The 26,365-nt window shown below is 40.9% G+C and overlaps 3 protein-coding genes across 3 annotated transcripts; all 3 read left to right on the plus strand.

Moving 5' to 3' along the window:
* Window positions 1-406: 406 nt before the first annotated feature.
* exosc10 (exosome component 10) lies at window positions 407-12,114 on the plus strand. Its single transcript, XM_071907387.2, has 25 exons — window positions 407-559; window positions 1,389-1,525; window positions 1,664-1,787; window positions 1,879-1,983; window positions 2,203-2,362; window positions 2,633-2,741; window positions 2,847-2,922; window positions 3,033-3,143; window positions 4,488-4,631; window positions 5,101-5,291; window positions 5,459-5,615; window positions 5,837-5,985; window positions 6,176-6,226; window positions 6,346-6,457; window positions 6,597-6,644; window positions 6,766-6,841; window positions 6,934-7,043; window positions 7,142-7,234; window positions 7,341-7,409; window positions 7,591-7,696; window positions 7,786-7,859; window positions 11,232-11,412; window positions 11,539-11,603; window positions 11,708-11,784; window positions 11,904-12,114. The coding sequence occupies exons 1-25, from the start codon at window positions 440-442 to the stop codon at window positions 11,932-11,934; spliced, it is 2,676 nt and encodes an 891-aa protein (XP_071763488.2). The 5' UTR covers window positions 407-439; the 3' UTR covers window positions 11,935-12,114.
* A 4,022-nt stretch (window positions 12,115-16,136) lies between these two features.
* On the plus strand, window positions 16,137-19,948 carry srm (spermidine synthase). Its single transcript, XM_071907417.2, has 8 exons — window positions 16,137-16,526; window positions 16,885-17,005; window positions 17,126-17,218; window positions 17,348-17,501; window positions 17,604-17,687; window positions 18,819-18,964; window positions 19,153-19,275; window positions 19,766-19,948. The coding sequence occupies exons 1-8, from the start codon at window positions 16,396-16,398 to the stop codon at window positions 19,781-19,783; spliced, it is 870 nt and encodes a 289-aa protein (XP_071763518.1). The 5' UTR covers window positions 16,137-16,395; the 3' UTR covers window positions 19,784-19,948.
* A 4,502-nt stretch (window positions 19,949-24,450) lies between these two features.
* On the plus strand, window positions 24,451-25,751 carry sst6.1 (somatostatin family member 6.1). Its single transcript, XM_071907419.2, has 2 exons — window positions 24,451-24,746; window positions 25,290-25,751. The coding sequence occupies exons 1-2, from the start codon at window positions 24,642-24,644 to the stop codon at window positions 25,515-25,517; spliced, it is 333 nt and encodes a 110-aa protein (XP_071763520.1). The 5' UTR covers window positions 24,451-24,641; the 3' UTR covers window positions 25,518-25,751.
* Window positions 25,752-26,365: the final 614 nt, after the last annotated feature.

A 26,365-nucleotide genomic window follows, 5' to 3' on the forward strand; every position in this document is an offset into this window, starting at 1 on the left:
GCACACTGTCGAAAAAAAGAGAGGAAAAAAGAGGAGAAAGAGGGTTCATGAACATATGCATTTGTTGATTTAGATGGCAATCAGAGTAGTAGTAGGTAAACTAAAATCTAAAACGTTGCAGATATATATGTAAAATAGACTATACCATAACTCAGCTACATTTGAATATGTTCACACTGGGTTATGCAACAGTATTTTCAATAAGAGCTGTCCTTCCCAAAGACTCTATCTATCTATCTATCTATCTATCTATCTATCTATCTATCTATCCATCTATCTATCTATCGTTTCTAAATATGTATGTTTTGTAAGTTTGCTGTCCTCCCACTCCGGTCCAGTCGGTGGCGCTGTTCCTCCCTCGCCGTCTGTTTTACAAGCGTCGAAGAAACTGTTGAGGAAGTGAGTTGCTTCCTGCGACTCACATGTACACAATCCCGAGATGGAGTCATCAAGGAGCAATAATTCCTCAAACAGTGGCCACCAAGGCAATAACTCAACAAACGACGAGGAAGCAGATGAGTTGTGTCCCGGTTTTAAGGACGTGGATTCATTCGTTAAAGTAAGTGGACTAACGCGGCTGTGGACCGTTGAGTTCAGGCAGTCCTGGGCAACGTGGACGGGCTTACTGGCTAGTGGTAGTGAGCTACAGTCAAATTGCAGCATGGGCTTTATATAGTAAACATGGACAGCGATATATCTGGTCAGGTGAATCATGTTTTTTCATCCATTCAGTGTTAGGGGGATGAATCTCAGTTTAACGTACGTGCAACCAACGCCAGTAAGCTAAATTAGCTTAAAAAAATAAAGCTGTCCCACTCCCGAGGTAGACTGTCTCATAACAAGTTAAACTTTGTAAACTCGATATTTCCCCGAGTGATATTGCGTACTGTAGATTAGTAGGAATCAATATATTGTAATTGAGACACAAATTAACCCGATATTTACCCAAATAACGTTTGTCCATCTATTTTTGCTGACTGTCCCCACAGCTCGAACAGAGTTTGGCCAGAAAGCCTTCATGAGTCCACTTGACTCAAACTAAAGGAGTTGGTGACTCTTAATAATTGTCAAATTTAAGGAAGATGAATCTATCATTTTAATTGTACTCCACTACAACCCCCAAGCCCCTCTCCTTTCTTTCTTATTTGTTTTCATTACTTTATACTGTATTGTATTTTATACTTTATTATATTTGTTATGTAGCCTACTAGTCCTGTCTTTTTGTAACTTTCTGTGCTGCTGCCACTGTCTTGGCTACATCTCCCTTGAAAATTAGATTTTTTTTAAATCTCAATGGGACTTAACTGGTTAAATAAAGGTTGAATTAAAAAAAACAAACAAACACAATGAATCACAGAGTAACCCATCTTTCCATCTCTCCTCTGCAGTATGGATTGGGGTCCGTGTTATCCGCCACCAAAGCATCTGCTGGCCTGCCTCAAACAGGAGATGAATATGATTTCTATCGCAGCTTCCCGGGCTTTCAGGAGTTCTGTGAAACTCAAGGAGATAAAATCTTGCACTGGTGAGTGTATTGTATGTTATGTTGTCACTTATTTTGGTTAGATATGCAAATACAAAGCGTGGTTTGCTGAGTAACCGGCCACCTGATATTTTATCTTATCTTATAATGTCATATCTTTTCACCGTGTCCCTGCATTAGCATGAGTCAGATAATGCAACACCATGGCTGCAGATCTCACATTAGAGACCGCAACAAGCTGACGGGGCTGGAGGAGCAGTTTGACTTGGTGGTGGACTCCAACGACGTCATCCTCGAAAAAGTGGTAGGACATACAGCTGTGGTGGTACGGGATTATTTTTATGTTAAGGATAAGGTCTTGGCAAACCAACAGAGCTCCTGTAACTGATTTCCAGGGGATTCTTCTCGATGAAGCCGACGGGGTGAACAGGAGCCAGCAGCCTGTCATGCCTGCAGGGTTTCAGCCTCCCAAGATTGTCGTGTCCAGCTGGAATCGCAAGGTTGGCTAATTAACCGATCCTCTCAGCTCCGACAGTGCAGACACCAGCCTCTGTTTTAGGGCTGCGTTCAGTCTGGAACATTATGTGCCAGTCCAGGCGTTCAAGCACTTTTTTTTTTGGAACACTTGATAAATATTCATTCCCAGTCCTTATTATTCATGAAAGTGTTCACACCTTTTGATAAACAATGCAAAGTCATTTTCTGCTTGTGTTGATCAGGGCTCAGACTCCGGCCGTGGCTCTGAGACGTTCAGGCTGCTCCATGCCAAGAACATTGCAAGGCCTCAGCTGAAATTCAAAGAGAAAGTCGACAACAGCAACACACCCTTCATTCCCAAGATCTTCGTCAAGCCCAATGCAATAAAGTCCCTTCCTTCTTGTAAGATGGACTTTTCACTCTCTCTTTTTTTTTTTCTAGCTGACATTCAACCATTGTCCTGTCTGTTGTTTCCCTTATATTCATTTTAATAATAATCCTTACTCTTCTATTTGATTTATGGGTCAAGCAGTGGTAACTTAACAACACAGCTAGGCTTGAATGACAAAATCAGCCATGTGAAAAATTACACTATAGTGCCCTTGATTTCTAATATGCAATATGAAGCAAAATTTCAACTAATCTGATCTCTCTTTTGCTCCCCAATTGTAGATTTCACCAACAAGCAAATCCGCAAAGAGCGACCGGAGGACTTGGACGTCCCGGCTGCCCTGGCTGACTTCATTCACCAGCAGAGAACTCAGGAACACGTGGAAGACATGTAAGACAAATCCCTCACTTGCAGTTTCTTCATGTAATGTTAATAGTTTGGTGTTTTTCTCAACTCATTCTCCATGTAAACGTTATATGATTTTGATCCGTGTAGGTTTGCACACCCATACCAGTATGAGTTGGATCATCTTACAGTACCAGAACAGATACTGTCCAAGTCTGAACCTCAGGTAAATTATAAATCAGTCTTTTTAAATATGATCTTTTCCCCCATCCGTTAGACTTCTGCATAATCTTTAATTTCCCAGAATAAACCTTTTGATTTGTTGATTATTTCCAGATGTACAAACCAATTGCTGAGACAAAGTGCTCCTTCATAGACACACTGGAGGATCTGGTGGCTCTGAATGAGAAGCTGTGCAGATCGTCTGAATTTGCAGTGGATCTGGAGGTATGGGAGAAACATCGGAGAAATTAATTGGATTTTATGTTGTTGAACTGCACCTCTGTATAGAGAAACTAGCCTCAGATCGTACTTTCGAAGATGGAGGAAATCCATTACCATAAGCATCTGACAGTACCTAAGGGTGCGCTCACACCAAGCGTGTTTACCAAGGTTTATTCAACCTTTTGGAGCGTTTTACTACTTACTGTGGTTAAGTGTGGTACTGTGTACTGTGGTTACTTATTGGTGTTTTTTGGGCAGGTGAGAACGATGCTATTTGAACTTGGGTGGCACCAAATAACTGCACGCCCGAAAATGCAGGTTTCAGTCCTCTTCCACGCGAACTGTGGTGTATTAGGAGTGAGAACATAATACCGACTACAGGGAATGACCCCAGAATGCGCAGGTTTAATGGTATAAGGAGACAGATGTTGTCATCTGATAGCCAGTAGTTTCCAAGCCTTTCCAAGTCTAGCATAACAAAATGAACTGAGGGCAAACCATGCTCATATCCAGCTTTTTCTTCATGTGTTCTTTACTGATATGAACTTAGATAGGAAGGGATACCAGACAGTCAAAGCCCCATTTGCATTTTTTATTCACAGTTTCAACAGGCAAGCTGTGTTCTGCAGGTTGTGCGTCATTGTTTACATTTTCAGTGATATTTAAACAGGTGGAGCTCATCAAGTCACAACAGGTGCAGCTCATTATCAGGAGTCACAAGAGTTAATCATACAATCATAACAGTCTCAAAATGAAATATTACAAGTGACAGAATAAAAAAGGCCAATATACAAAAAGGAAAAAAACAAGTAGTATGTACACTACAGGAAAGACTAAATTGCTTTTATACATCAATCCAGTGAACATCATAAACACATAGAATAGTTGTTCAGAAAGACAAAAATGTTCAGATCATAAGTGTTACATTATGTTGGTATTGAAAAAGTTGTTTACCAAGACAAGGCAGCAACTTAGACAACCTTTTACTTAAATGGATTTTGAATCCATCACTAAAAAACTCTTACACCCCATGGCTTAAAGGTTGAATTTGACTTAAAATGCTTTCTGTAGTCTGTGAGGAAAATATGATTTGCCATCACTACCCCCTTCTTCCTTTGAACTTTAATTTGATGGGTTGAAAATGTTTTATGCAAAAAAATTAGCTCCAAGATTGAACCAGAAATATAGTTATCATTTTGGATGGTTTTATAGTTAGCGTTGCCATGGGAACACAGACATTCTATTTACTTAGAACAATTTTAATCTTTTTTTATAGCTATAGTTTTCATTCTAGATGTGAATGGGCCATAACACCATGTCGTGTTGACACTTTGTTCCCCATCCCAGCATCATTCCTACAGGAGTTTCCTCGGCATCACCTGTCTGATGCAGATCTCGACCAGAGAGGAGGACTTCATCATCGACACCTTGGAGCTCCGCAGTGAGATGTACATACTGAACGAGGCTTTCACAGACCCGGCTGTTGTCAAGGTGACTGAATCCTTCCCTTATTTGAGGGTTCAAAGATAGGAAGGGAGATGAGATTACTGTTTCTGTAGAGGTTATTGTTTTCATGTATAGGTAACTCTATAGTGTGTGTGTGGTTGTTTGCGATGTAGATCTTTATGCCTGCTGTGAAAATTGCTCCATATGGATACATTTTATTGAACTGGATTAAATTGAAGGTGATAAAGACATTACGAACTCGGGGTCACATCCCCAACTAAATCATCTATCCTCTCCTGATAAAAGGAGAAGATGGTAGTCAATAGTAAGTGAAGTAATAAGGTAAGAAACCAGAATAGTTTTGGTTTAGTTATTCAGTGTGTTTGTGAGTAATGCCTTGAATTCTCTTTTTTAAAAATATTTTGATACCTCACCGAAGATCATCCTCAGCCCTTTTTCCCTGACATTCTGATCTCTTCACTTCAGCTGAATGTATTTTCTTCACTGTCACCAGGTATTTCATGGTGCTGACTCTGACATGGAGTGGCTCCAGAGGGACCTCGGTCTGTACGTCGTCAATCTCTTTGACACGCACCAGGCCAGCCGGGCCTTGAACCTGGCCAGGCATTCGCTGGACCACCTGCTCAAATTCTTCTGTAACGTGGACTCGGACAAACGCTACCAGCTTGCCGACTGGAGGATTCGGTACGGAGACGATCGGGCCATTTGACGCTTGATCTTCTTGTTACTTTTGATCATGTTTGGCTGTGCGATTGACACTAATCTCTTGACAGGGAATTCATCGTGCATGGCGTTATTTTTGACTTTGGACAGTTGATGTAAGAATAGTATTGTCACTCTTGTCCCTGCAGGCCCTTGCCAGATGAGATGTTCCAGTATGCCAGGGCCGACACCCACTACCTCCTCTATATCTACGACTCTCTGAGGGTGCAGCTGTTGGACTTCAACCATGGGCAGCCTGGCCTGCTGCAGAGTGTCTGGAACAAGAGCAAAGACATCTCCCTGAAGGTACACAACACCCAAATCTCAGTCTGTACACCTCTTGTATATGAAATTTTAACAATTTTTAACATTTTAACATTCACATCTCCTTTCCCACTATTCTATTTCCAGTAGTTCCAGTAGTTTCTTTTTTTTTTTTTTGCTTTCCTATTTTCAAATTCCACACCATGGCCACATTAATTTTCTGACATTCCTCATGACTCACCAATTACCTCCCTTCCTTACAGAAATATGTGAAGCCCATCTTCACGGAGGAGTCATACTTGGACCTGCAGAGGAAGCAGAAAAAGTCGTTTAACACCCAGCAGCTCACTGCCTTCAGACTGCTGTTTGCCTGGAGGGACAAGCTGGCCAGGCAGGAAGATGAAAGCACCGGGTAGGCTGCTGGAAATGGATGGACTCGCTGTTATGGCAGCCTGCTAGGGCTCTTTTCTGATTTAAAATGAATGCCCATACACTTGCCTGACAACAGTCTCCCCGCTTTTAGAGTCTTTCAGTATCAAAGCCTTTTGGCTGCTTCCTGAACATGTTTTAATTCCGTTCGTCCATATATCTCACCTCTTCAGATATATCCTGCCCAATCACATGATGATCAAGATATCTGAGGAACTGCCAAAGTAAGTTTATTAGTGTTGAGCTTTTTGCATAAGTATTGAGTTGTTCTCATTTCAATTCAGGTGCCTTTTTGTTTTCGAGCTGTAACCCTGAACAAAATGTTTTGTCTTTATTTACCCAGGGAGCCTCAGGGCATCATTGCCTGCTGTAACCCCGTCCCTCCACTGGTGAGGCAGCAGGTCAACGAGCTCCATCTATTAGTGCAGCACGCTAGGGACATGCCTCTCCTCAAGGTAAGAAATGATGAGTGGTGGTAATGGGGTTATAATGTTTTTCCATTAATTATGTAATTTCGCTGTTTCAGTGTTGTTGAGTCACTTGTCAATGAAGGCACCCAGATCAATCAAATAGCAATGTTTTCTTCACTTGTAGGCCGAAATTGTAGCTCAGAAGAAGAAAGGACTCACGCCCATAAAGAAGGTTGGTTAAAAACTGATATCCTTAGCTTTGAATTTATTTGTTAAATGCTAGTTTGCACAAGCAGTGTAATTGAAGGAACTGAGATTGGAGAAAAAAAAAGTAACGTTATGTCATTTTCCAGCCGGAGGTTACCTTGTTCGGTCCCCATGATACATCCAGGGTCTCTGAGAGTGATTTTCCCATCTTCTCTCCTCATGGTAAGCTTAATTGATAGTCATACATATTTTGCGTGTCCTTACGATTTAGTATTTTAGCTAAATAGACCTTAAACTTGTGTATTTGTTTTCAGAACTGCCTGTCAAGCAAGGAATGCTCTTCTCAGACGACGAGCAAGGAATGGAAGTTGATGTACAGAAAACGAGCGGCCTCATGGCATCGGCCAAAATCACAGTGTTTGAGGTAGAGATCAGCTGTGGTGTTTCAGTGTACTTTGTTTAGCCCATCTGTTCGTGTGGAATTGTTGTACTACTTAATGTGGGCTTGTGCTTCCTTGGTAGGAGGTGGAGACAAAAAATGACCAAGAGTCCCTCACTGCGGCTCAGGTGAAAGCCAGCCGCATCATTGAGTCTTTCCATAACCCTTTCAGAATGGTAAGAGTTTACCAGTGATTAACCTTAAGTGTTATACACATTGTTTTATATAGCTGGACTCAGTATCCACTCAGTATTGTTTCATTTTATTCCTTTTTGTTTTCAGTATTTACCCTCCAGTGATGTGCATGTCAACAAAAATGCCAAGTTTGACCCCTCTACAAAAATATACGAGGTAATCAAGGAGCTCCATACATCCATCCATACTTAACCACTGCGTGATAGTAAGGATTAAAGCCCTAAATATCTTGAATATACTCTGATGAAAGGGTCTGCAATCAAGCTTAGTTGTGTTGGTATTCTCTGAACTGCATATTTTTTAATGTTCATAGCTGTACCATCTCATATATTAACAGATCAGTAAAAGATGGAAACTGCAGAGTATGGAACAGCAACAGAAGGAGTTGGAGGCCAAGAAGAAAGCCAAGCAAGAAGCTAAGGAACACGCAAAGAAGGTGGCAGGTAAGGAGCGCTAACTAGCCAATCTAAACCCTTTTCACTGTAAGTCTACATGCTGCTTCTTCATTGTACTGTAATGTTGATTTCCGCAGAGGAAAGGAACAAGGCCAAACAGAGCTACCAGGAGTCTCTCCAAAACGTTGCCACTGTTCGCCAGCAAGCAGCCGTGAGTAATTTGCTCTATTTTGTCCCTCAATTTGCTATTTTCTACTTCAAATAGGCTTCACACTCTTCAACTTCACTGCTGATGTCCCTATTGGGCAAGTGCAATCCCAGTGAAAAACCATCAGATACTTTCAGCCCAGAGCCTGGCGCAGCATATAAACGATAGTGCTATATAAGCTGATTTAACCCACTGCATTGCTCCCCATTTTCTTAAGACAAGCCTGGTATTTCTGCACATAAATATGGTGACTCACAAGCGAGAGGACCACCGCTGCCACTCTGCAGCACCGGCATGGTAGTGGTGTTTAATATTTATATCCGTCACATGATGTGCCTGGGGAAGCAGGATGCACAGCGTGGGATTGGAGTATTAGAGGCATGTCCTCCACTCATCAATTGCTGAATGCTTTCCTTTCCTCCCGGGGAACAACAATAGCTACTTTCTGCCCAAAAGCCCACCGCCTGTTAGCTCTGGCTCTCTAGGGTATTGCTTGGAACCCTCCTGCTTGGTTAGTCATACACACTCTTGCCACCACTTGGTGTTTCCTCTCTGCTGAGAGTGCTCACTGAGACAAAAGCCGTGGTACAGCGTCTTCTGTCCACAGTGCAGGAGAACAGAAAGACCGGTGATCACAGTTTGCTCTCTCCCTGCTGGTGAGCCTGGAGCCATCAATCGCTAGTGCACACACTAATGGTGTGTACCACAGTAATCCATTGTGTGATTAGGGCTTAAGAGAGAAGTTGGTTTTAAGTTACTCCCTGCTGAAACAGCACCTTCGAATAAGTACGTTGGCACCGTCTGGTGGCATGCATTATAGTCAGAAGTATTGGCAGCAGGATTTGAAAGTAACACTCGCCAATCCGCCAAATACAGGCAAGAATTGGCTGTGGCGGGTAACTGTCAGTTCTACCCGCCACTTTGGCAGTGAGGTTTTCTGGTGTTGTTTCTGTATGAAAAATATCTTTGCAGTTTTCCAAAGCTTCTACAGTACGGATGCTTTGCTTGATGCGTGCTGTGATGTGGCTCCCACATCACTGGTCCTCTCTCGCCAGCGTGCTGTTTGCTAACAGCAAACTGTCTCATCAGGTCGAATTAAGTGAAGGTGAAGCTAGATTGATAAATTATAACTAACCCCGCGAAATAATATCGCAAGAAAAATCATGTTTTGTCAAGACTGACAGATTTCCCCTGTGGAGAAGTCTAAAAGTCTTTTGTTGTTGGGATGAGCAACCTTTGATCAAACTCACAAATAAAGATGATGAAATGCTTACAGTTACACTCTCTGCAATCCTTTGATCAGATTGAAATTAAAGGGTAACTTCGGTATTTTTCAACCTGAACCCTATTTTCCCATCTTTTTGTGTCTAAGTGACTAAAGGGGACAACAATTTTTGAAATTGGTCCAGTATTGAGTGAGATCGCTTCAGCCAGCAGCCGCGAAACGGGCTGCAATGTAATCCAACGGGGCAAATCGCACCGTCAATGTACGTCCACTAAAAGTGCTTGTTTTTGCCACTGACAGGCTCAGATTGTTATTATAAGTGTCTGACAACATTATGGAAAGGACCCTACAGAGAAATTAAACGTTTTCTTTACCTTTCGCTTGATCCCGTCTGTGTGTAACTTCCTGCAACAACTCAACTCTCGCGAGACTTGAGCGACTTCGCTACACACAGACCGGATCAAGCGAAAGGTAAAGAAAAACGTTTCATTTCTCTGTACGGTGCTTTCCATAATGTTGCCAGACACTTATAATAACAATCTGAGCCTGTCAGTGGCAAAAACAAGCACTTTTAGTGGACGTACATACATTGCAGCCCGTTTCGCGGCTGCCGGCTGAAGTGATCTCGCTCAATACTGGACCAATTTCAAAAATTGTTGTCCACTTTAGTCACTTCGAGTTACCCTTTAACTTTTTGGTTCACTAGCCATTGTGGCTAGAGGATTTTAGAGTAAACAGCCACTCAGAATTTTTACTAGTCAAAACGTTTTTTTCTTAAATCCCAAAAAAGAATGAATGAAAAATGTTAACTCTTCATACCATACTGTTTAATAACTGTTAGTTAACAATAAAACTACACATATTACACAACTGAACACTGTGTGAGTGACATGATGACGCAGTGAGCTAGAAAGGAGGAGTTCAGTTCATGGGTACTTCATGGGAGCAGCCTCCTTGTAGCTGATATGCCCATGGTAGCATAGCAACAAAGAGGACAAATGAAGACTGTTTATTGAAACTTTCAGTCTCTTCTTTCTAATGTTTGCCATGCTTACTCTGCTGCAATGCACTTCAGCTACAAGGAGAACTGTTCCCCCGCTGCGGAGAATTGAACTGAAGTGAATCTTCTGCTGCCTGAGCTTCACTAAGCCTCACAATCACTCACACACAGCAGAGCAGGGGAAAGACGAGACAATTCAATAGTGAAGTAAAACTGTGCATTTTGTTCTAAAAAAAGAGCAGGCAAGCGAGAGGACACATTACAGCAGACACCAATCAGAGCCTCGGTATTGGAGAAGCTTTGTGTTCATACAGATACTAGATCAGAAAACCTCACCCACCAAAGTGGCTGATAGAATTGACAGTTATCCCCACTGCCAATTTTTATCCGCATTTGGCTGGTGTTTAGGTCATTAGAATAGACGAGAATTGGGTTGTCGTCATCACGTCACAAAGCCACGAGAGTGCACGTTCTGCAGCTATTGGCCAAAAAGAAATTTAAATCTTAGATCTTAAAAAAAAAAAAAAAAAAAAGATGTCATGTAATGGATACTGCCATCTCATTCACTGCTAGCAAGCTAGGAGAGAATGTATGTGGTGACAGAGACACATGCTTGAATCCTACTGTAGGTTATGGCCAGCAGTTTTTGCTTTTATTCATTGTGGCTTCAAAACTGATCAAAATCTACATCAACAAATAAAGAAATCCATATCAGAGGAAACCACTTACGCAAAGTATTCAGCTTTAGTCCTGGGTGTCGTTAGAGGCTATCATTTTTCACAGTCACTTTTCACTCAGTCATTTTGTGGCCCAAAATCAAGTCAATTCATGGGCACAACAAAGGTTTTTCTGATGTTTTTTTTTTGTTGTGACATCAATAAGGAAAATGGGTTAAGCACGGCACTTCTGTATCACACATTTCATTACAACATGAAAACAGCAATCTCAGTTGAAGTCAGAAGTGGCAAAAAGTGGCTGCTAATCTTACTGACTGAAGGCATTTATGAAAGTTTTTGTCGGACCGCACTAGTGTTGTTTCATTACAACAGTGAAGTCAAAAATACATTAATGAAAATACTTAGTCTCTCAGATGACCACTACCACACTAACACATTGTACAGAATATAACTTTGTTGACAAATTTCATCAGGAATCTGCAAAAGGAGGTGGGAAGAAAAGAGAGAGGGTCGCCAGTGAGGTTGGAGAGTCGACTCCCAAACCAAGCAAGAAACTGATGAAATCTGCAGAGAAACCCCAAAAGAACGACCCAGCTCCCCAAGACGACTTCAAACCCTTCGACTACAATCAGTCAGACCTCAAAGTCTTTGCTGGTATGCATACAGCATTTTTTTTTAAAATCACATTTGTCACATCATTAGTTCAATTATATTCTATGTTAGATTTATTGTAGATAATGATAATTAATTCAAATTGGTGTTCCTCATTTCTTTTTTCAGGTGCCAAATCAAAGGACAATACACAATTTGATCCAAACAGACAAGCCCATGATCCAAAGAGAAAGGTATTTTTCTCTCCATTTTCTAATGTAATTGGAAAAAATCTGTCTCACAAATACTTAATCACTATATTGAAATTACCATTTAATTTGCATCTGTTGTCCTACAGAAAAATCCCAAAGGACAAAAATCTAATTTCTCTGCTGCAAACCGAAGTATGTCCTACCTGGCTGGAAAATCTGACAGGTAAAAATATTGTTGTTTTACATTAAATTATATCTTGTGGTGTTTTTTTGCTTTTGGAGATCAGAGTTCGCTGTATCCCAGTAAGTTGACCTTGCCGTTTATCTTTTTATTCTCTACAGAGGATTCCGACACAACTGGCCCAAAAGATAGACCTGCTCTTCAATTCATTTCTTTTTTAACATTGTTTTCTCAGCAAAAATAATTTTCACCTGCTTTTCTTCTAAAAAATGAAACTCAATATTTATTGAATTTCAAAATGTAATGTTTTTGCTTTTGTGGAACAATTTATCCTGTAAATACTTGGAAGACCTCCTTATTAAAAATCATTTTAGAGAAAAAAAAATTGCTGCCTAAATTTCTTTGTCAAAACAGAAAAACATAATTTCACTTTGATGGAGCAGATTCACTTTTTAACATGCAAACCAAAGTCATCCATGTGTCCCTGGTAGATTTTGTGCAGTTGCAAAAATAGACATGTTTCAGAAAAGGAAAGCTGAATCTTTAAATACAATAATGTTATGCCATTTTTGTTACAATCTTTACATGGCTTTTTGATAATAGCAGTGTATATTTAAATCTCTGCAGGTGTGCACAACATGGTAGACTATCGACTTTTTAATGTATTGAGTTTGATGTGGTTCCACTCATTCAGTTGGTTCTGTGTACAAGGCAAGATAAATGGCTAAAATAATGCATTTTGAAATATAAGAAAATTGCGAAAACAAAATAAAGTCAAAGGTACAAAAGTGTGTAAATAATAGCCTTTACCCGGAAATGGACTATAAAGTTTCACAATTTTGTACCTCAGCATTGTGAAGCCTGCTAAGCTGTATGTTCATAAATAAACAAGACTAGACTAGACAAGCTGTAGTGTTAACACAGCCAACTGCAAAACCTTGTGCTCTCTAATGAAATTGTTTCAGGCTTGCCCTGATGAGCCTGACGTCGAGGCTAGCCTCTACACAATAAAGCATGTCTCTTACTCATTGCATGCTGACAGACAATCCAATGAAAACCCCCCGAATTGACAGCTTTCATTTCACGTTGGGGAGAAGACAAAGGCTCAGTGTACATAAAGCTGCACTGGGCAAGACTTGTATAATCTTATCAGCCTAAATCATCAGGAAGTGGTGCTGCAACAGAAAATGGCATCCCATCCCGCCTAATTGAGACACCAGAGATTCATCTTAATTGCCCTGTTGAAATTCTGGAGCCAGGTATGGTCACTGGCGGGAAATCTTCTCCACACACAGGAAGTTAAAAATACAAAACTGTTTCCTAAACGGCAGTGAAGGAGTGTTCTGTCCAGAGAAAGCTGGACTCCAACAATGGCTGAACCTGCTGCGAAAACGATCTTTCACCATCTTGACCTCAACCAGCCACTAAGAAGAATTTAACATGATTTCTGGGTAATTAATAATTAAACAGCTATCTCTTACTGCCATTTGGGGGCCAAAGTGCCAAGTTGCCTAGTGCAGTGGTTCTCAAGGTGGGGTCCTTGAGGTGGTTCCAGGGGGTCCTCAGCAAATTGATGAATTGTTAAACTTCACCATTATTTCATTTTACAAGAAGGAAACACAATTGAAGAATGTAGAAGAATGACTGTTTCACTGTTATCTCTCTACCAATAATACAGATAGTCATGGAATTCTGGACAAAATCAAATCCAACAATAAAAATATTCTCAGATTTGGGTCAGAGAGAAAAAATCGAGTCAAATAGGGGTCCGTGGCCCTAATGTGTACTAAATTAGGGGTCCTTGATATGAAAAAGGTTACGAATCACTGATGTAGCCTATATGTCCCTTATGTTTGTTGCTATGTATATAATAAATGCAGATGATTGAAGTGTTATGGATGCTCATCTCAGCACTTGTTAGTCCTTTGCACAGTTAATTGAAACACTTTATGAATTCTCAGGTTACATGGAAAATGTAGTTTGGAATTTAAGTGATTTGTTTCCAGTCAGAGTTTTGCCTGCAGCCTGCCTGAGAATAATAAATATTTCAATCAAGTCAAGACGCAGTTCTCAGGTTTGCTCATGCTTGCTGGGATCACATGCAGTTCAATGACATCCCAAGCTGCAAAAAATACATTTCACATACTGTATATTTCAGAACATATTTAGATAAATGCTTGAAAATACCGACTCAGATTCCCCTTGTCCAGGTTGAGAACCACTGGTCTACATTACATTAAGTCATTTGTTTTATCAGGTTTTACTTTTCACCCATTTTTTATATATATTTGTGCCACCTGATGGAGCCTAATGTAATGTTTTAATATGTCTTATTAGCATTATGTAGTGCAGCTTTAACCATCGCTAAATTATTCAGAGAGGTTTCGAAAGGAATCGGATATCACTGTATTTGCAGATATCCCTTTAATTTCTCTTGATTGCAATAGTGCAAAGTTACAGAGGTCTCATGACATGCAAACACTGACGCATATAATGCAGAGAGACAGTGCAAGACATATGCTACACACTGCACTGGACATAACTACATAAATACATTAAGTATCAGGGGACAAATATAATAGTGGCACCATTGTAGTCGCAGCAGTATGACAGCAGCTGAAGCCACAGTGGTAAGTGTCCATTAGTGCAGCTGTCCGGTGGACCATTGAGGCAGTGAGGCAGTGTATGATGGGATGGAATGGAGCATTATAAAACAAAGTGTTTCCTCTGTAATTTTATGCAGCTGTGGTGCTTGGGGAGGGATAATTCTAGTTTTGTCCCATATCTGTCGCTGTTTGGGTTATGTTTCAAGTTGAGGTTGAGTGGTGCTAAAAATGTTTTTAATCATAATAAAAGCATTACTTCTAAAACATTTGGACTACACTTATTTTTAGATGGTGGTAAGACTAAATTGCATTCCTAAGGGGAAGTCCACCCGTCCCTTATCCATTATACTTATCAAGGTCAAAGCACCCAGAATCCCAGACTCCAACGGCCAAAGACTCTGATCTTTAGTCCTGTCTTTCTCTCAAAGACCCACACCCTCCCTTGCTCATTTGCAATTCCCCACTGTACAACCAGCACTCCATCTAGTGGAGAATGCTCAGGAGGTCAGTTAAGAGGGAACTGGAAGGTGCACATTCAGACTTAAACATTTCTCCAAACTTGACAGCTATTAGTGTGGACGGCATCAAAGCCCCAGCGCCCATGGAGAGACGCACTCTCTTCGACAGTAAACTGCAGCAGAGGGTCTAGCTGATGTTCAGGCCTGGAAATGCCTGTGAACCTTCCATGTAGCTGATTATTCAAGCACTGGCAGTCTTCAGCAGTCTCTGGCAGGTGGGTGCAGGCCCTGCACACAGTTCAACTCCTCTGATGGCGCAGGTCCCGCTTTCCTCCAGGTGCGATCCACATCAGTGGGATCAGTGTTGTGAACAGCCCAGATGTAGAGTCTGCCACATGGCTGCAGTTATAATTGCCACAAGGACATTCACAGGATGAGGTGATGCTCTCTGATGTGCAGATCTGTTATAAGGAGTTTTACAAACTCCACATTAGGACAAACATGAGCTACATAAGTTCATACTTTATAGAAGCTTGAACACAAAAAAGAGTAGGTAACTTGCATATCTTATTGTCCAATATTTTGCCAGTTTATTTAACCAAAGCAACTAATTCGTTCAGATTGTTTTGACCTTATTGATGCCTGTCTTGTAAAAGTACCTAATACTACAGATGAATTAAATTACAAAAAAAAAAAGAAACGTATTTAGATAAAATGCACTGAATAAGCAAACACAAAGCAGGCGCTATCGGCAAGGTGCGGAAATGGCTGCGGAGCAGAGCACAGGTGTCTTCCGACCATGTGATTGGCCGGGAGCTAACTAGGCTCGTGTGTTTGTCATAAACTCGGTATTTGTAGGCCTGGTTGCCGTGGAAACGTCAGAGCCTGCTAGTGAAAAAAGCTTACTTCTCAATACGGTGGTTGATACATGCATAATACATATCAATCATACGTTTCCCTACCCAGTTTGAACACTTAGCTGACTTGATAACATGCAAGTACAGGTAACTGCATCACTTTAGTCGGGAGCTAGCTAGGCTTATGTGTATTTTAGTAGGCCTAGCGTTAGTTGTGAAACTGCTGGTGAAAATTTCGGTGGTTGGAAACATCCATAATGCTGACTTGATAACATGGGGAGAAATCTTCCGGAACACGTGGGATCGCAGATCTATGTGGGTATGTTCCTTTCTACAGTCGGAGCACGATTCGGTAAGATGCTATGACGATTGGCCAGGGAGGCGTGCGCATCCCACCCACCCGGCCCGCTGCAGGCAAACGCCGGCGTCCAAATGGTACGGACCCTGTGATTCAGTTTCACGTGGGGTGTACATGCTATGAAACATTGGAAGGTCTTTGCTGGACTGGAGTATGGTTGTGTGAAGTCAAACAAACTATATATGAACGCGCACATCCTTTAATTCCATTGGTTTGTATAGATAACCTAACATTAGCTTTATCCTATTTGTCGGAATACGAAGCAGCAGGTGTGGGTGTCATAAAACGCCCAAGTGTCAGATTTTGCAATAACGTTACTCACATTGCCACACTTGCAAACACGTTAATTTATTTTGCTGGCCGTGGTAGCAGTCATGGACAATATAAAAGATGGATGGTTTACGGAGACATGCACGTTGTGGCCGGGGCAAGCGATGAGTCTCCAAGTGGAAGAGGTCCTCTACCACAAGAAATCAAAATTTCAAGATGTTATGGTTTTTAAGAGGTGAGTACTTAAGCTAGATAACTTGGCTACCAAGCTATGCTAACTAACTATTAGCGTTAGCTAGCAATGAGCAGCCTGACCCTAGCGTCAGCTAAAGTTTATCCATCTGCTAACTTTACTTGTGATTTGTTCCTTTGCCCCACGTTTTTGTCAATGAATGAGCTCGTTGGCAACAGACATATAGCGAGGGTCTCTCCAGGCTTGTTAAAGAGTAACGTTAAACGTAAATGACAGGCTAACAACAATGGCTAACAGTCATGTGCTACACAGCCAGCAAACGCTACCCAAGGTAGCCAGTTTAGCTAGGAGGGTTAGCAAGGTCTCAACTGAGTCGCGCATGTTGTGCTGTACTTTGCAGTAAAACCTATGGGAACGTCCTGGTGCTGGATGGAGTTATACAGTGCACAGAGAGAGACGAGTTTTCCTACCAAGAGATGATTGCCAACCTTCCTCTGTGCAGCCACCCCTGCCCCAAGAAGGTATTCTTTACTCACAGATGATTTATTGTGAAAATATCCAATAATCAGACTCCATTACCTAACAAAGATGAGTTATGATTATGTGTCCATTCATGGTAGCTGTCGCCCATCTCTTTGCAGGTGCTGATCATTGGTGGTGGAGACGGCGGCGTGCTAAGGGAAGTAGTGAAGCATCCACTGGTCGAATCAGTGGTTCAGTGTGAGATAGACGAGGTGTGTGTGACAACACTGACAAGGAGTCCAACTTTTCTCCACAGTCTAGAATCTAAACCAATTAAAAACGGTTTGTCCCATACGGCACGTGAGCAATGCCTGTTCATTTCAATGTTGTTTGCTGTGTAGGACGTCATTAATGTGTCCAAGAAGTACCTCCCAGGGATGGCCAAAGGCTACTTCAGTCCCAAGCTCATCCTAAATGTCGGAGACGGCTTTGAATTTATGAAGCAGAACCAGGATGCCTTCGACGTCATTATAACAGATTCCTCAGACCCTGTCGGTAAGTCATCAGTCAGCGCCAGTGTTCATTAAGGTTTGTGTTAATGTCTTTCTTGGCCAACTATTAAAGCTCTGCGTTCTAAATCCTCTGTCTCTGCTGCAGGCCCTGCTGAGAGTCTGTTCAAGGAGTCTTACTATCAGCTGATGAAGACAGCTTTGAGGAAGGGTGGGATTCTTTGTTGCCAAGGTAAATTACAAACTTACTTACAAATGCATTAATGGACATGCGTCTCCCTGCCTAGAAGAACTGATTACCCCACAAACCTCCATCCGCACTGTCAGATCTGGCAACAGTGTGCTCCTTCGGGCCCCCAGTACCAAGACAGTCCTAAAAACCTTTTTATTCAGGAAGGCTCATGTGTCACTTTTGTTTAGTGATTATTTTCTTCGTTTTTTATTTTATGTTTTGTTTTTAACTCTGTAGCACTTTGCGATTCACTATGAATGAAAAGTGCAGTACAATAAAAAATATTATTATTATTATTAAATTCACATTTGAGTACAATTTTAGTTTCCCCCCCTACTGAATCATATCAGCAATCGTGAAAATCTACAGCTGTAAATGTCTTAATTGATAATTCATGCCAGTAGAAACATTGATAGATTGCTAGTTGAAAAGTCAAAAGAGAAATATTCCTGTAAATTTGGAACTACTGCTGCTGAGTAATTGGTCCAAGTGGGCAGGAGGAAAAACCATGTGAAGGTGTTGATGTCTGATGTTGACCATGGTCACCTTTTTTCCTGGTTTGATGTGGAAAGTTGTCTGTAGCTGAACTTTGGGTGACATCGTTTATCAGCAGCTACTAATGTTGCTGTATTTCCACCAATTGCATTACAGCTAGCAATAAGCTAGCTCAAATCAGCCATTTACAGTAGCTTTGCAATGTTGTTACTAGCTGTGTGAATGGAATTTATCAGTTCTTTGTTTGTAGCACTACTTCCTCCTTGCTCCACTTTTCCACAGTTTAAGTCCCCAGTGTGATTCAAATGGTATTGAAATGAGCTGAATCCTGTGCTATCGATTACTGGGATATTCAAGTTGGGGAAAGGCTGACTGGTAATTCCAGTCAGGTGCTGACTCTCATGAAAGCCAAAACTGTGCTGCTGATACCCCACTTACACCCTTTCAAGTTTGCCAACAGCACTGGTGTTACCGGACTTGTTAAATATTGATGGCTTTTATTAACTCCAAAGGAACTGTTCCATTTCCATTTGTCAAGTCTGTCTCTCCCACCTACTTCCAAGATAGAACAATGCCAAAAAAGGCCGACAGGAAATTAACATGCCCTTTCTTGTGCTCTTCTGTCAATTTCCACAGGAGAGTGTCAATGGCTCCATTTGGAGCTGATAAAGGAGATGCGGACCTTCTGCAAGACCCTATTCCCTGTGGTGGACTATGCCTACTGCACCATCCCCACTTATCCCAGTGGCCAAATTGGCTTCATGCTCTGCAGTAAAAATCCTGTGAGTGTACTTGTCATTCTCCATTTGTCATCCATCACACATCTCATTGTTGCTGGATTACCTATATATGCCAAATGCTCAACTTAAAACCTATTTCACCGTTTTGTAACATAATGCCATATCTGCTTCTCTTTGGCTCTTGGTAATGTCCATGAAATGACTAAAGTCACCCTTCACTTTTGAATTAGGAAACAAATTTCCGGGAACCGGTGAGAGAACTGTCAAAAGACGAGGTGGAAAGTATGAACCTTAAATATTACAACCCAGAAATCCACGGGGCATCATTCATCCTCCCTGAGTTTGCAAGAAAGGTAAATGTCATTAAAATTACTAATCTATTGACTGGTTGACTCTAGAGATGGGACAATATATCGAAATTCAGTATATCACAATACAAAAATGTGACAATACGTATCGTGGGGCAGAAACATGAATCGCAATATTAGCTACATTTTATTCTGCTGTAGTAATCACAAATGAGATCGCTTGCCCATCACAATTTCACAAGCTTTCTATCAAAATTATATTATTTGCACTTTGTAATGGCATTTTAAAATTGTTGTTTACGTTCTAGCAAGCCAATTCCATTGCTAGAAAGATTTGTGGCTTAGAAATAAACATAATTCTGCACACACTTTTATTTATGACTTCGTATCCTGGTCGTATCGAATCGTGAACCCCGTATCGCGTATTGTGAGATAAGCATATCGTCCCATCCCGAGTTGACTCTGTATACAATAAAGTATAATTCCCAACTGGTGTCTCATATCTGCTACGTGTTGCACTTTGTATCTTTGACAGGTACTTAGTGAAGCATGACTGGCAGCAACGGACCACCCTGTTCATCCTGGACCTGGCTCTCTGACAACAGAAGTACCACCTCGTTCCACAGCTGCTGCACCTCCTTAACACTCAACACTGTCCGGCTCCGCTGGGGAGACGACCCGGTGAAGATTTTATGAGGAGGGGGGGGGAAACAAATAAACCAATTAGTGGGGAGTAGGGGGGGGGGTGGGGGAGGATGCAGAGTTTTACAGAGAAAGTGTTAATTCCTTCCAATGCTTCCCTCCTTCCAGTCTTACATGCTTTTTGTGTGTATTTATTTTTTCAGGTATCTTCGGTTGTTTCTTTTTCTTCTGTAACAGTCTTATAACCCTGTCAGTCATCTCTTGAGCTCTTGTGAAGAACAATTGGATGGATTGGGCTGAGTGGGAAGGGCAATGTCGTCACACCCAAACCTTACTCTCTAAAGCAATGTATTGTTAACCCACAATTAGAATAATTTAATCATAGTGCTAGTGTAACGCATTGCTACCCTTTATTGGTAAGAGTTTTACTTCAGTTAGTTTCTGCTCATAGGAAAATACAAGCTTAACCTGTGTCATAACTGTACATCAAGAGTACTAATGTGTCCTCTAAAACATGAACCCAATAGTGCCTGAGATTGGTTGTTCCATTGTTGAAAGAGAAAAAATACTGTGTCTCCGTCATACTGTACCAGGCCGATATCATAGTGGAAAGCTCAGGTCTCAAGATTTGAGAGAAATCTCCCTTTAAAATGTCAGTGTTTGTCACCCAGTTAAGACCATATGAATTCAGATGATGTTCTACATTGCTTATCAATTAGATATGGACGACTTTACTATTATAGTACTGAAATTGTTGTACCTAATATTGACTTCACAAATGTAGTGTTGGGAGTTTTATAATCCAAGAAATGACTTTTTCAGATATGTCGATTTATCACCTCAGTATAATTTGCAGTAGCTGGTATGTGCTAGCGACGGTAAGCCTGTACGCTGAAGGTTTACTGCTTGATGCCATTAAGTTCTTTCTGAATGGATGCCCTTATGTTTCAGGGTGGTACGTTTCTTTGTTGAGCTAGCCTTAGAAGTTTCCAGACTATACCTTGGGTTTTGATGTTTTTTAGGGAATGGGTCCTGTTTGGGATTTGTTATGAGAATAGCTGTTGTAAAGTACTGAAAATGGAAGTATCACGGATCTATTATCTATCAGTTGTAAATTCACGTTGAATCTATGTTGGAAAATAGTGTCAAACCTGAGCAATGGAATCATGTTTTTATAAGAATTATGAACTAATAAATCAGTGACATAAAACGGGTATGTGAGACGTGTCTGCTTTCAGCTGCCGAGGGAATTACTCAGGCTCATGCTGTGTACTTTCTTAAATAACACAAGATGACCACTTCACACTAGACGACATTTAAGTTCAGACATGATTGGTCTGTCTGTCCTCACTGCTGTTGTGTCTGCAGTATCCCAAACTGCTTAAAGCTGCATCAGTGTATACTTTGGCTTGAGGATACACGTAAAACTGCACTCTACTATTAGTGTGGCTCCAAATTTTGATGTCTTAGATGGGCCTGGTAATAACAGGCTTTACTTACAACAATGTAAATGTTAAACTAAATGAATAAGTGTAGACAAATTATTGTTTTGCTTGTCTCGCTCTGCTCAGCTACAGAGCAGTGTAAGTGGTTAGGAATCACTGACTTGCTCAAGGACACTTCAGTAGGCGCTTGAACCCGGTCCTCATGTTGAAGGATGATCTCGAACCACTAGACCACAGCTTGTCTCATACTTGCAAATTCTCAAGATTAAAACCAATCAATGATTTGGAATAACCTCTACCATTGCATCGTCACTTTCTAACCAAATGCAGCTTAATGTGTGATACATTCCTAAAGAGCTCTTTCAGCTACTGATCACCTATTAACAAATAATTAAGCACTGCCGTAAAGCAAGTGCCATAAAGGTAAGCAACTGTTTGAATGATGCTGCAGAATAGGTGATGTTGTCCAAGTGTGATTTCAGTATTTAGGCACAAGATGGCATACTTTATTTTCTTATAATAGGCCTGTTGCATATGTGTATACAGGTATCAAGAACCGTATTTAAATTGAATATACAGTTCAAACTAACCAAATGCAATATAGTGGAAGACAGTGAAGTATATCTTTGTATCCTATATGTTTCTATGGAATGTGAATGTCAAGCTCCTTCTTCCTATAAAATTGTTCAAGTCAGTCTTTATGTTCTGCAATGTGAAGTGTCACTGTTGCCTTCAATTGCATCAACTCTAGTTATTGTTGTGCAAGACCTCAGTGGTTTTCAATTGGACTTAGGCCGACCGTCCACAATGCAGTACGTTACTGTCATAGTACTTTTATCGTACAGTTGCAGTGGCTGGACTCTTGGGTGCACTGCAAGCTTCCTCTGCTTTGTGTTAATGAGGGTTTACATAAAACAGAAAATGAAACCTGCTTCTCTAACATTAAGACCTTTAAATGAGCATGTATAAATATTTAATTTGAGTAATATCACTGCTGCAATCTCAGCAATGTATTATGCCTCTTCAAAAATGTTATGTAAGTTACATTTAAACAATGTAGCCTTTGCAGTTGGACAGTTTTACCCACATTTTCAGTTTTACCCTTTTAACAAATGGCAGTCAGCGAAAATGTCTCAGAGGTTTGTATGAACTTTGAACGAATGGTGTTGTGTGATCTCTTTAGAGGGCTGTCGAAGTGCTGCTGGAGGCCAAACGATATGAAGCAGAGGTAGTGAAAATGGAGGCTTCCACGCACATTAAAAAGATTTGGGAGGACCTATGCCGGTCGTCATGCTGACGTGTTTCACTGTTTGAAGTCTCTTGCAGGGTGGGCTGCACATACTTTTGAGGAGGCCAATTGTTGTAAATTCTTCAAACACACTGCATCGCCAATATATCCATTTCAACAGTCAGCTAATCTTTGGATTGGCTTCAGGCCTACTTCAGATCAGCAGTGTATGGAGAAAATACCCCCAAAACTCTGTTTTGAAAGTGCAGAGAATCCATTTGAACATCCTATCAACCTATGTCCTATCAACCAAGGCATAGTGGAGTATAAGCGTGTTCCCTGCAGGAAGCACAATCTATACACGTTACAGTAAACTTAATTGTGATATCTCAGCGATATTTTTTGGAGGCTGAGGAGAACAACTTAACCATATAATTTAGGTAGTTAAATACCAACTGCATTTTCCTTATGAATGTTTTTCAAAAATACATAAATTAACAACATGACATTTAAATCAGAATAACTTTTTTGTAAGATGCAGCATATTTGTTAAATGCTTAATTTTCTCCTCTGAACTTCATTTCTTTCATGAAGACAAGCCTTCTAAAAATGGACAGTGTATGCTGCTTTGTTTTTAGTCAGTGTCAATCACTTTCAGTTGATGTTGGGGTCATATACTGTAAGTACTGTCCAGGGCAAACATCCTCCTGAATCCAAACAGCCCAGTCTGTGATGTGAATTTAAGTTGCAGGCCTGGCCTACCGCAGCTACAGCATGCATTGATATCTGACTGGAGAATATTGTGTTCTCACAGTCATTGTTCTCTGTACTATAAAATACCAGTCATAAATATGATGTTTTTTTTACAATCTAGTTTGGATGTAGTTTTTTTCAAAGTAATGTAATTGACAAACTACATGATTTTCAGGGTCGGTAAAATGCTGTTTAATTTTTATTTTGAAAAAGTTATTAGTGAAGTAACCTTTCAGTTGTTTCCCCAAAACTGCCTGTGAAATCATTCCTGAACCAGAAACATTTTTTTTTTTACCCAAAATCATTGAAATAAAAGTAGAAAGGATTCCAACAGCCACACTGCCCATATTAATGTAGACCCATGTAAAATGAATGGTCTTCATGCATCTGTCACCAAATCGCTTACGTTTTTTTAAACCACTATTAGGTTTACTCTTAGGTCTATGATATGCCTCACATGAGGATAGTGCTCCAAGTCATGTTGGGTGTCACACTGTTCAATTGTAATCTGCAGGTGTCAGAGAGGCACATGGAGGCAGAGTGACAGGAATCAGATGTAGTAAAGCGGTGAATCGAAGTGAACTCAGCTTATGGTCAGTCTGTTCCATTTTGCCTTTTGAAAATGTTTGTTGATAGCGACTGCAGGGAAATGTGAGCTGTTTTATTTTGACTGTCGAGCTACTTTAAGTTTAAGTCCTGCGATGTTTCACACAGTTGATGAGTTCAGGAACTGTCCGTCACCTGCTTGAGGCGGTTTTGTCCACAGTTTGAGATTGTCCATCATACAACTGTCAATATATTAGTTAGATATTGATGTCAGAACCATTTTTAGCCCAGTGACGTAGTCGTCCACGGCAGATGTTCCCTCTGGTAAACCACATGAGCACAACACCTCACAATTTGTCAAAAAGGTTAACTGTTCAATGGCTCCATTTGTTTCGTCCTGACCCCTCTATCTCGCCCCCCCACCCCCCACCCCTCACACACACACACACACATCCACACACATCCCACCACCCTCCGTCATACACCCACCACCCTCTACGTCAGTGGCACACAGGGGGAGAGGGCTATAAAAGAGTGGGGGACTTTGGAGGTAGAGCAGAAGAAACATCAGTGGCTTCCAAATCGGGTGACGGCAAGCGATTCAGGACGACCAGCCTCCACCTACTGCACTGCACTTTCTCCACCACTCTTCCTCCGGATCTCTGACCAGTCTGAAGGCTTAGGCTCTCTCTCTCTCTCTCTCTCTCTCTCTCTCTCACTCACACACTCTCACTCTCTCTGTGAGCCTCCTGCTCCTGTGACTAGCTCTGGTCCGTCCCCTGCACTCCTGTCACAGCATGCAGCTCCTGGTGGTGTTAGCAGCTCTCATGGGGGTTCTGTTCAGTGTTAGAGCAGCCGCCGTGCTTCCTGTGGAGGACAGGAGCCCCATCCATGCAAACAGGGTGAGCAAACAAAAAAAAAAAAAAGAGAAACAGGAGATTGTCATTGCTTGTTTGCAGCTGTTTAGGTTAGTTTATGAGGAATTTACAATTGATTTTAACAGTCGCTTTTGATAGATTTGTCCAATTCTGTTGTGTTTGTTTTATGTTTGAATAGTTAGAATTTTAAATAGAATGATTGAAATTCAAATTAAGATTTCTGGTTAAATCAACAAAATAGATATTGTGCCTTGATTGGAATATTTGATCGGTAAAATCCTGAAATAAAAAGTTTTACCTTTAAAGACTAAAATATTGCTGAATAGATGATGCAAATTTGAAATGCTCATTTCTAGAATTCAGTGAAAATTGTGCCATTTGAGATGTAATTAAATTTCAATAGAGAGATAATAATATGGTTTTTACACCTAATTGATCATCCATTTAATTCATACTGTGAGGGGGTGAGAAATCTGCTATGGATTAAATTTTCACATTCTTCTGTGACCCTACTGATTTCATAGGCAGTTCATAATTAGCTCTGTCCCTTTCTGTTTCTTTCCCCAGGAGCTGAGCAAAGAGCGCAAGGAGCTGATCCTGAAGCTGGTGTCCGGCTTGTTGGACGGAGCGCTGGACTCCAACATGCTGCCGGGGGAAGCTTCACCTGTGGATCTAGAGGAGCCGCTGGAGTCTCGTCTGGAGGAGAGGGCTGTCTACAACAGGCTATCACTGCCTCAGCGCGACCGCAAAGCCCCCTGTAAAAACTTCTTCTGGAAAACTTTCACCTCCTGCTAACAGTGCCCAAAGCGTCCGGCTCCACCCGCCTACTGCACCCCCTTCCTCTCCCCCCCGACTCGCCCGGCTCAACATGAACTGTAGTAGACCTCAGCTGTACATAATGTCATCTACATTTGTCAGACACGCAGCTTCAATGGACTTCACTGAGACAGTCTGTCTGTTTTGAATATTGATGATTTATTTATCTATTTATGTATACAATGTATGTATTTATGTATGTAAGAGTTTATTTCAGGGTCAACAATAAAGCATGGATGTAATATTTGAGATGCTGATAAGAGTTCCTTGCTTTTATTGCATGAAGAATCAGTGTAAAAATTAGGGTGACACAAATTGTAAATTAACTCTAAGAAAAATGAGGCGATATTTTCCACCAGCTTGTGAAATATGTCCAACATAAATGCACAATTTCTCAGCTTTCATACATAAATTATGTGTGTGTTTTCATTGTGGCTTAAAGCCAAATTTAATACAATAATATTATATAAATATTTTAGGGTTAGAAGTTAGCAGTAGAAATGAAATCGTAAATGGCACAATAAAGGTACAGACACAATTTGTCAGACGCATTGTGTCTCCTTCTTTATTAAGGGGCATCAGTGTTTTATTTTACTGTATTTTTTTTTTTTCTTCAGAACTGCTCTTGAGAATCCATACAGGGAGATAACAGCAATTCATAATGTGAGAAGCTTGCTTTGAACTTTCTGCCCTAAAAGTGTCTTTCTATTTTATTAGCAGAATGTGAGAAATGTTGCCCCTTGGATTACACACAGCATATATTATGTCAATGAAGGAAAAAACAAATAAAAACAGTGCCATAAATAGATCTTTAAACAAGTATTAAT

This window comes from Centroberyx gerrardi, chromosome 14 (genome assembly GCF_048128805.1).
Source record: "Centroberyx gerrardi isolate f3 chromosome 14, fCenGer3.hap1.cur.20231027, whole genome shotgun sequence".
NCBI classification, from domain to species: Eukaryota; Metazoa; Chordata; class Actinopteri; order Beryciformes; family Berycidae; genus Centroberyx; species Centroberyx gerrardi.

Excerpts from the sequence above, each read along its gene's own strand:
- srm (XM_071907417.2), top strand. The coding sequence starts at position 16,396 with ATGGACAATATAAAAGATGGATGGTTTACGGAGACATGCACGTTGTGG. Across the intron at positions 17,688-18,818 it reads TGGGATTCTTTGTTGCCAAG|GAGAGTGTCAATGGCTCCAT; the intron begins GTAAATTACAAA and ends CAATTTCCACAG. Across the intron at positions 18,965-19,152 it reads TGCTCTGCAGTAAAAATCCT|GAAACAAATTTCCGGGAACC; the intron begins GTGAGTGTACTT and ends CTTTTGAATTAG.
- exosc10 (XM_071907387.2), top strand. The coding sequence starts at position 440 with ATGGAGTCATCAAGGAGCAATAATTCCTCAAACAGTGGCCACCAAGGC. Across the intron at positions 6,842-6,933 it reads TCCCATCTTCTCTCCTCATG|AACTGCCTGTCAAGCAAGGA; the intron begins GTAAGCTTAATT and ends ATTTGTTTTCAG. Across the intron at positions 11,604-11,707 it reads CCCATGATCCAAAGAGAAAG|AAAAATCCCAAAGGACAAAA; the intron begins GTATTTTTCTCT and ends GTTGTCCTACAG.
- sst6.1 (XM_071907419.2), top strand. The coding sequence starts at position 24,642 with ATGCAGCTCCTGGTGGTGTTAGCAGCTCTCATGGGGGTTCTGTTCAGT. Across the intron at positions 24,747-25,289 it reads GCCCCATCCATGCAAACAGG|GAGCTGAGCAAAGAGCGCAA; the intron begins GTGAGCAAACAA and ends TTCTTTCCCCAG.